Here is a 10,845-nt window from a genome sequence, read left to right as displayed (position 1 = left end):
CGAGCGATATAGAGAAGGTCACATAAAGCTGTTATTATTAGGCTGTAATTTGTAATATACTATTGGAGTAGTAAGCAGGCCTATTGTATTTATTCTAGTTTATATTTAGTTATATTTGGTGTATATTTAGTTATATTTATTGTATATTTCTCCTTCCTTCTTTGTATTGAACTGTTGCACCTCAATTTCCCTCGGGATTAATAAAGCTTCTTGAATCTTGTTTTGGGATATTGGGGAGTTAGGTGGTCCGTGAGTATTTTTTTATTGGTTAAGTGGTCCTTGGTCTGAAAAAGTTTGAGAAACACTGGAATAGATCATTACAAATGAATAACATAATATTATGGGATTCTTTTTAATTAAAGCAGAATCCTGAAAAACATTTTAAAGTTGCAGCTAGTCAAACTGAAACTAATTGTAACTTATTTATTTGGTGTTTTAATTATAGACTGCCATTTCATCAAATTTTATAAGATGATTATATTTTTAGTATCAAAGCTATTATTCTATTCTGTAAAGAAAATGCAGTGAGTTAGTAATCATAGAGCAAGTCAATATATTGTATTTTGTGTTGAAGCATAAAGATATGCACTGCGCTGCTGACATCACGTGACATGAGATCTGATGGAGATGAGGGTTCAGAAGGGCCATTGCAGAGACCACTTGGGATCGGGGGGCAGCAGATAAGAGGCTGTCCGCAATTGTTCAAGCGGAGTGAACCTGCTGCTCAGCCTCACCACATAACACGCCCTCACAGAGCTGCTGCTGACAGCCCCCCTCCCCCGAGGTGAGGGTGTCCGGAGGAGCTTCGTTCAAGAGTGCCGCTGGGAGCAGATGGGCATCCCGCGGGGCTCGGTAGAGAGGAGTCGGAGCATTACTCCTGGCTGAGCGGCACCATGGGTAGGAAGACTTGGTGCTGGGTTTTCAATTTTTTCATGTGCCTTGGAGTGTTTTATCTGAACATCGGGTGAGTTAAGGGGTGTGATCCAGGTATTGCGGAACTTAGTTGTTACAACAAATACAATACATGTTTTGGACTGTTTCTTAAATGTGATATCTAAAAGATGCTTTCTACCTGTGACTTCCTTCACCGCAGGGGTCTGTCGTCGGTGGTTGCACTGGGAGCAAGCATCATCTGTAATAAAATCCCCGGCCTGGCCCCCCGTCAGCGGACTATATGTCAGAGCAGACCCGACGCCATAGTCGTGATCGGGGAGGGGGTGCAAATGGGGATCAATGAGTGCCAGTTTCAGTTCCGACACGGCCGCTGGAACTGCTCGGCACTGGCTGAGAGGACAGTGTTCGGAAAGGAGCTCAGAGTAGGTATGTTGCTCTTGATTACATCTAAACAAGGAAACATGCATTGATTATTTGAGCAAACCCATGTTTGTTATGTCATATTGAATAAATAATGTCTGTAAGTCTGAATCTCAGACAGCTGTTGGTGGCCAAATGCCACAGATTTGATAATGTGTGTGGAACAAGGCTCAATATGTCGCTCCAAAGACAGGACTAAGGAAATAATTTAAGAAATCGTTTTCAAACAAACCTGCTTGTCCTTTGCGTTCAACCTGTATCATAAACATTAAATTAAATAACATCTTGTTGATATATTATATAATATGTGATATTACTTTTTCATTTTACATTATTTTATATTGGCTGAAATTGTTGTTGTACTAGCTGCAACATGTTTTTATACAGTATATTATATAATGTCTGAATTGTTTGGTCCATAGGTCAGTTTAGTTTGTTGTTACAATTCATTAAGTGAATTATGACAGTGATGGTTAAGATATACTTTATTCATCCCAATATTTTTTTAAATAATGACATAATAATAATCACATACTGTATGATTGCATTTTTTCACCTTATGTTTCTGTTCAATAACTTAAATAGAAACATGCTCTCAATCTACTCTCAGCTAAACCACATCTTTATGTTAATACATTACTTGCTTCAAAAGCTACAAGTTCAGACAAGTACTCTCTTCTAGGTTAAAAAATGTCCTGCAGTCAAATAACGGTCAAAATGAATTGTAAAGGCAAATACCTTTAGGAGATGTTTCGCAATTTATGGTAATTCTTTAATGCTTTCACATATGGTCCAAAAGGCGACATTTACATTTCAAAGTTGACCTGAAACATTTAGATTCATGGAATGGAAATCCATCCATGTAGAGGAGGCACTGCATGCTAGAATCACTTCACAGGGAAGGTACCAATGTCCCACCGGTTTGGAAAAGGGCCAAATATGATGCTTAAATATTCCAACGGATTTACTTTTAATCTATGAGCTGTCCTGCTTCCCTTAGTGTATTTCAATGCAACAGCCCCATTAAGTTTTCTGCAAGATTCAGAGTTCCTTCTGAAGTTTATCTGTTTTAAGAGAGCTTGATTAAGGTATTGGACATGAGTTGTCTCATGTCATTTTTGAACGATTTGGACACTATAGCTGGTTTGTCAGGTTTTGTTTAGTTGTTAGAAATGGTGATTCAAATTAATGTTCTCTTTATCGCAGGCAGTAAGGAGGCTGCTTTCACCTACGCTGTCATTGCTGCTGGTGTGGCTCAAGCAGTGACTGCGGCCTGCACCCAGGGAAGCCTGAGCGGTTGTGGTTGCAACAAGGAGAAGCAGGGTCTTTACAACCAGGGGGATGGCTGGAAGTGGGGTGGCTGCTCTGCAGATGCTCAATATGGCCTGGATTTCTCTAAGGTGTTTGTGGACGCACGGGAGATTAAGCAAAATGCAAGGACGCTCATGAATTTACATAACAATGAAGTGGGACGCAAGGTAGGATTTTAGATTTATTTTAACAGCTCCAAAAATCTCCTGTATATAATTTTTAGGATAATGACCTGACATTTAATCATTTACCATACATGCTTTTAGAACAATTAAAACTTTGATTGAGTGATAAAATATAAAATATTTATTCATAATAAATTATCCACAATAGCTCTTCCCTGACCACTTCTTGGTGAGGGTGTGCACGCCTGAAGCATGCCGTTTCAGAGGAGCACCTAAAACAGGACACTTTCAATTAAAATATGGAAGAATAAGTATTATAAAACCAAGACAGGTCCAAGAATATCTGTTCTACTTGTTGATCACTAGAGCTGATCTTGGGCCAGTACTGGTAGCATTTTCATATCAGAGTGCTCCAAAATGTGTCTACTTCACTGCATGGAAGTCATGGGATGAGTTATATGTTAATTATCATTAACTAGGGATTGCTAAGGTTTACTCCGAGTGGGCAGCCTGCCATTCAGGGCTCATTCCTGACCTGCATATTAGAAATGAAAGGCTGATTTTGAAGAGGTGACTTTTCAGGACTATTGTTGTATAGATAGATATTCATCTGAAGATCAGTCTAGCCAAGGATGAAGATAAACATTAAGGGATCTTTGACAAAGCAGGAATCTAATCGGTGATAACGAAGAAGTAAATATTGAATAATGTTGGAAGAGAGCGATCTTAAAAGAAGCTGTAAATACACTAGTTATTTCCATTTCCAGGGTCATGGTTAACCTAAAGGTTTCCATGCAAATGCTTCTTTGAAAATAATGGCACTTCCATAGCTACTTGCCATGGGACACATCACGTAAAGGTTCTGTGATCTCTGGAATGCTTACATCCATTTGAATGCTAGAACACCTTTGTCTCAACCTGTTCCAACTATTCATGTAGTATTTAACACTGAATATTTCTGTAAACTCATGTGTTTTTTACTTGCACATTTTGGAAAGATAGCAACAAATGAACTGTTAGAAATATGGTTAGTGTCTTCTTCAGTTTTGAAAACAACTTAGACAACACATTTTATTAGACAAAGATCTTATGAAGGAGACCGTTTGGTTTTAACAAAAAATGTAAATATGAATGGATTTTTGTAGCACTGAGGAACTCTCTTTTTATTTAAAAAAAACGTTGAAACCTTGCCTTTTTAAAACCTTCTGTCTATATTGTAGCACCTGGAGAAGAACATGCATCTGGAGTGCAAGTGCCACGGTGTGTCTGGATCCTGCACCACCAAGACTTGCTGGACGACACTCCCTAAGTTCCGTCAGCTGGGATACATGCTCAAAGACAAATACAACAAGGCTGTGCATGTGGAGCCTGTACGAACCAGCCGCAAAAAGCAGCCCACTTTTTTAAAGATAAAAAAACCCCACTCTTATCGTAAGCCCATGGCCACAGAACTGGTTTACATTGAGAGGTCACCCAACTACTGCGAAGCTGACCCTCTGACCGGCAGTTTGGGAACACAGGACCGCCTCTGCAACAACACGGCTCAGCATCCCAACAGCTGCGACCTCATGTGCTGTGGACGAGGATATAACACACACCAGTACTCGCGTGTATGGCAGTGCAACTGCAAATTCCTGTGGTGCTGCTATGTGAAATGCAACACCTGCAGTGAGAGGACAGAGGTGTACACCTGTAAATAGAAATATGTATTGGATGTTTGTCTAAACAACACAATGTATTTCAGAAGAAGTGTTCTCTGTGGTTGATACACATGTGCTGATTTACTACCTTGTGGACTCGGCATTGCAAAAATCTCCAAAACCAGTGCCTCTATTGTGTGGCTTATATTATTCTGATACCAATGGACATTTGCCACTACAGTGTATCAATGTGCTTTGCTATGTTATCATTTGAATGCCCTTTCAAGCCCCAGGCGTGTCTTCTCTGCAGTGTAGTCATGCCATATTGGCATTATTCTCCTAAAACAGGGATTGCCTTTTTTCAAAATGATTATAGAAAAACTACTGATGATTTAGAATTGTTATTGTTAACTAGAAAATTCTGAGACATTTTGACTGTGACTGAAACTTGGGTGCGCGTCTCGATGCTAACATCACCCCCGCTGAGTAATAATTAATAGCATTAGATGTTTTGTTAAGGTACAACAAAGAATATCCAGAAATACAAAAATAAAAACATATATGTATTACTGTTAAAATCTGAATAAACTTTAATTACATTTTACCTTGTTTTCCCAGGCTTTTAAGAAACAGTTAGACAACTTAAATACATCAAAACTAAACAACTATTTCAATTTTTCCAATCTGTAGCCCCAGCATTGTTCAGGGCTGGATATAGTTAACAGGTGTGTTCAAAAATCAAAGTGTTTCCACGTCAATGCTCTGCCAGTAAATGAGAAACCGCCTGTCAGAGAATGTATTGACAATATTGTGCTGCATTATTGCTTCTAAGTAAAAGACTCTAACTCCAATCACCTAATTATCCTACCCAGACTATTTAGGGTACCAGATGAACACACCTGATGACTCTCGTGTTTGCTATATGTGTAAGTCCGTTTGATTAAATGAGCATATCGGTGCGACCGTGATACATTTCTCTACATTATGATCATCAAATTATGTATGAAGAGTGAAAATTGTGGCCGGCCGAGCAACAGCTCTTCTATCCTCTAGCCGCGGTGTAACCCACTCTTAAGTCTTAAGGAGCTCTTCCGTACACACCCATTATAACATTTTCACAAAACGTAAGCTGCGACTACGGGAGAACCATACTAGTTATCAAAAAATACCCAATTAATCTAAGTCCATAGTCTCAAGAACTGTTTAAACTTGTAATTTTTGTTCTTTGTTAAATTAGGCGGAATCTGTATGGATTCAAAGTGAGTTATTTTGGGACTCTGTTCAAATAGATTTCCCTTTCATTCCTATGCGCGAAAATTGCTTCTCTAATAAAAGACATAGCACATCGATCCCGGTCATTTTGCACGTTTTGATGTGTTTTTTGTGTGTTTCGTGTCAATGCTGCCGGACATGTAGCAAATAAACATTTGTGGTGGAAAAAGGAGACTAAGATGATATAAGTATGTTGACTACTAGAGTATGTGGCTTCGCAAGTCACACAATAAAATCTGGTAATGTTTGAAGTTGTTGTAACAAGAAAACGTATACACTGGAACTAAAAACTGAAATTCTTCAGTGTGTTGTATGTGCATTGCGCATGGAAAAAAAACATTCAACTACTACTCCTGGTAAATTATGATATTGTTCTCGTTTCTGTCCCCCATCCCCACTCACATGTTGCTGCTAGATGTCTCGAAGTTTGTGACCGAACAGACTTTTTAAGCGATGGGAAAACGTGAGCTTCCAGACCAAAAATCCTCTTATTGTAGTTGGCAGAATATATTTTGTAAAAACATGATGTATTGTTTTTTTGATTTATTTTTTCTATGTCTATTATCTCTATTTAAGATATTTTCCCTTAGCAAGTTTAACTGTTCAGTTACTGACCACTGACACTGTCTGAATAATGGGTATTTTTTTCCTCAGAAGCAGAACAGGATAAAGCTCTAATAAAATTTGCCACAGTAATCTGTAACCCATTTCAAGAAACTCTGTCACCTTGCTTTGTTAGAGACAGAGAACCAAAGATACCTCCAGGCTAGCTGCTGTTTCACCAACGTTAGCCTAACATGTATAACTCAGCTATCATTTGTTTCTTGTGTCTCTTTCTCGAGAAGTTAAATATGTTTTTGTTTTTTTAGGGATCTACAATTCAAACCTAATTTTTAAGCATTAGAAACTATGATTTGTTTTTTTATGTACTGTATGCCTGTGGACTGACAAGTTTTATATGGAGAAATGACGGTGAAGTGGGTGAGATCAAGGGTTGTCACAGCATTGTGTGTGGGTGTGGGGAGCTGCTGGCTGATGGATTACACTGACATCAGCTTCATTCACTCTTCTATAACGTTGCTACAACAACCAAACTGTGCCCCCAAAAAATGTTCTTCGTCTCATTAGGAGGCCAGACTGCCCATTTACAAAATGGTAACCATGCAAAACCCAGATAACATTTGGATGCTATTTTTTGGGGGAAATAGCAAATGAGACAAAAGCAAGGAGGGGGCTTTACAATTGCAAGGGTATGATGTCAAGAACGTTTTCATTCTGAGCAACAGAAAAGGACTTTGCTCCCAGAATAATCAAGACAAAACATTCCAGGACTAAACATTGCATCAATAGAATGAAGTTTTCAAAAGGCAGCTGGCCAAATAGCTTCACTCAGAGCAACATCGAGGCTCTTTCACAGAGAACTCAACGTTTCAACTTCCTACTAGCATCATTCATAAAGGCCTCATTAATGTTGATGCATTTATCCAAAGTATGTCATTCGATTGTTGTAGACGAACTTTTGGGAAACATTCCCACCACCCAATATCCATTTTATAGTGATGCTTTATATGATATATTACGGTAAAGCACAAATAAATGGTTGACATTTCAATAATTAAATAAACTAATAAACACATTTTGCTCCCCTGGTTTGCTCCCAAGCACTTCATCTAATGTACCTTTTCAAGTCTTGTAGCAAATGCACTTGCCATCTGTAAAGTACTATTTGCAGTGCCTACCATGGTTTCTAGTATTCTATTCTATTGTTTTTCTTTAGTATAATTTTCCATGGTACTACTAAAGATACTGTATGCAGCATATTTTACTATATCACCTCAACTGTTCGAAAACATTTTGAAGGTCAACAACAGAGTGATGAGAAGTTTTTGAAATTGAAACATTTTCAATTAATTGTGACTGGGCACTGTGAGCAGAGGAAGATCAAGTGATGAAATTGAAAGCTCAAGAACAGCTGAATGCCTGTTTGGAGTTGATCTACTTCCAGCACCACATATGTGTTGACTTGTTAACCAGTGTTTGAATTCCCCCTGAAGATCTGAATAATTGATTCCACTGGATCAATTGACCCTAACTTCTATTTTACATTGACAATAGGCATTTGCTGTGACAGTATCAGTTTGTCCTTCCGTGAGATTTAACCTTTACTTCAGGATATCAACATGAAAATAATGCATCTATCACAACGGGCCATGAAAATTTGAGTAAAAAATAAATAAAAATGAATTAAGGTAAATTGAGCAATATGGGGATAAATTCACCAAGTCTAAATCTGTCTAGACCTGAGCTTAAAGGTCAGTTATTATACAATATTTGAACAACATATTAAAGGGCCATATCTATACATGTCTCTGAAGTGTTTTGCTCAAAATACCTAACAGATCTACCATTGTAGCATGCCTCATCCCCCTCTATTTCAGCCCTGTTACAATAGTGCTGATTCTGTGACTGTGGCTTTAAATGGAGATGCGCTGCCATAGAAATAATAAATAAACATAGACCATATTTCTTCCAAAACTTGTGGTGCATTGTTTCTGTCAAGAACAAGCTGAGAATCAAAGTGCAACCCACGGGAGACCAGGGAAAGTTGGAGAGACAGGACAGGTTTAATCCTAGGGTCGTGGGAGGTGGGCTGGATTTTCATGTGCGGGGGCAAACTCAGTCGGACTGCTGCAGATTTATAACTTTGATGATTTTGAAGTTTCCAATAAACCTGGGCTGAATGTGTAGATTAACTACCTCCAAAATAAACAGCAGGACGTCGGATATGAGAACAAAGGCTTCTTTATGTAGAGAAATTAGTAGCGACCATTACACGTTCAGCAAACACCAACAAAACATATAATCAACAGCTCCATGTATGCTCGTCATTTTTCGTATACGCGGCACTTATCATCCTAAGGAAAACGCGCGTAACTCTTGTTTTAGCCGCTAAGCATTCTGGTAGTTCAGTTTCTTAACCCTTTGTTAGGCAATACAACAGAAAACATATCTCAAATCAATATCAATCAGATAGAATACAACAAAGTATAATTATTTCTAACTCTCCTTTTAACTGTAAATAGTAATACAACCTTTAGCAGCTTTCTATGCATTAAATCAATAAACAGATTAAATCATTAATCTTATAACTGTAAGCTATTAAGTTACAACAGAATGTTCTGAGTGGCCTTGGTGCGTCGGCTGTTCGCTGACGTGGCTGAAGCAGGGTCGTTCATAAAAAGTTAAACCAGGTGAAAAATAATGACCAACTGGCTTGCCAGGAATTAAGTCTTTGGGCCGACCTTAGAAAATTCCAGCTTCTTGTGTTCACTCCATACCTGAAATGGTAGTTTTGTCCCCTCAAGCTATTGTCGCAACTCATCCAATTCCAACTTGACTGCTAGAAGCTGGTTCCCCACGTCATTGTTAGATGATTAACTCAGAGAGAGATCCCTCTTGTGTCCACTAGATGGCAACACACAACATAAATATCCCCCGCCCACTAAAGAAGTTACAGGTGGAAAGCTATGGAAGAAAGTTGCATCCAGGAGCCTCTATATAAGCAGAAATGGTGTGAGTCCACAATAAATTATTCTACTTATTATTATATTAATTATTTACATGGATCCAATGATGTATGGATGTAAAATACATAAACAGGCCTAAAGACATGTTCAGAAACAACATAAAGACAGGGGCAGCATATTAAGTCAAGTATTTATTGACTGAACACCGTAGCATGTTTTAGATGCTCATCAAAAACTTGATCTAAATGTGCCACGAAGTTGACCAGTCCGAGAAAAATGCCAGGGTTGGTGGAGCCCTCAGTTTCATCTTTGCCTCGCAAAGCTAGCTCAAACACCCCGCAGAATTTCACACACTGGACAAGCCGGTAGAAGATTTGACGGTTCTTGCTCACCTCATCATTGTGGCAACGAACAGCTAGCCTGTATCCCTCATCCAGTTGGGTGGCAATATTCAACCTCCCAAAAGACGAAAATCTAAAGCATCTATCCATGTGGATCTTCGACATCTCATGGTTCTTTATTTTTTCAGATGGGTGGTGCATATCTGTTACACCAGTCGACGTCCAAACATTGCTGTCTGCCGTGCCACCTGCGTTGGCTACTTCACAGCCTGCTAGCCAGGTTTTTCGCTCATACCAATTTGTAGAAAATCCTCGGGTGTAGGTCTTCCCCCCTTTGTAGAAACTTGTTGAATGGTTAAATTTGGTTTTGGAGGTCTTTGTTTCAATGCCAATTTATCTGGATTTGCACACGGACTAAAAGGAACTTCTTTCAAAGACACAATGGAATTGAACTGAACGCTGGCCATCTTGAGAGTAGTAAGTGACTTGATCAAAGAAGCTGCCCGCTTTTTTTTTATCGACTTCTTGATCGAAGTCCAGCTTTGTCTAGACTTGAGCAATTGCATTTCTGCTTCATTTGAGGTTAAACGGTTGAACTCAGTTTGATATTGTAGATCCTTTTTGTAAAGTGAAGGGTCTGGGTTATTTGCATAGCTTTCATCAATTTCCAGAATCTTTTGTGTTAGCTCTGTTTGATTAGACATGGTGATTTTTCTGAGGTGGGATGTGTAGGAAATTATATGGCCTCTTAAATATACCTTGAAGGACTCCCATTAGGTGCCTCCCGACACGTCTGAGAGTCTGGTTTGTCATTTATTTCATAGTTGAATGTTTGATCTAAAGGAGTCTACAAAAGGGTCATTGGCAAGCAAATTTGAGTTAAATCTCCACGGTTTGAAAGAACGGTTGTGGTTGGGGAAGTTTGTCTAGTGACGTGGGAGCATGATCTGAGATCACAATGCTATGATAATCACATGAGAGTACATTCGAAAGCAGTCTGTTATCAACAACAAAAAAATCTATTCGAGAATAGGTGTGGTGGACATGTGAGAAGAAAGAAAAATATTTTTTTTCAGGGAATTTGCGCCTCCATGGGACAGACATACCCAGCTCTCCTGCAAAAGATGCTAGTAACTTAGCAGACTTCATGAGGGAATGTGGTCTATTGGAAGATCTGTCCAAATCAGCATTTTTCTATCTCCCCCAATGATAATATGGTATGTTTCAATATTGGAAATAGAAATAAAAAGCCTTGAGATAAATTGTTCATCATCCCAATTGGGTGCATAGATGCTAGCTAGGATGACTTTGATGT

General features: G+C 38.8%; 1 protein-coding gene across 2 annotated transcripts; it reads left to right on the top strand.

Moving 5' to 3' along the window:
* The first annotated feature begins 673 nt into the window (after positions 1-673).
* Positions 674-6,069, top strand: wnt7aa (wingless-type MMTV integration site family, member 7Aa). 2 transcript variants are annotated; one of them, XM_063909944.1, is made up of 4 exons: positions 674-964; positions 1,094-1,320; positions 2,521-2,792; positions 3,971-6,069. In XM_063909944.1, exons 1-4 carry the CDS (start codon positions 894-896, stop codon positions 4,448-4,450), a joined length of 1,050 nt encoding a protein of 349 aa, XP_063766014.1. In that variant the 5' UTR covers positions 674-893; the 3' UTR covers positions 4,451-6,069. The 2 variants fall into 2 exon arrangements, with proteins under 2 accessions (XP_063766014.1, XP_063766016.1); XM_063909946.1 differs by having other exon boundaries at positions 674-987.
* The last annotated feature ends 4,776 nt before the right edge of the window (positions 6,070-10,845 follow it).

The sequence above is a fragment of the Eleginops maclovinus genome, chromosome 20, assembly GCF_036324505.1.
Source record: "Eleginops maclovinus isolate JMC-PN-2008 ecotype Puerto Natales chromosome 20, JC_Emac_rtc_rv5, whole genome shotgun sequence".
Taxonomy (NCBI): domain Eukaryota; kingdom Metazoa; phylum Chordata; class Actinopteri; order Perciformes; family Eleginopidae; genus Eleginops; species Eleginops maclovinus.
This window is presented reverse-complemented; position numbering and strand designations above follow the sequence as displayed.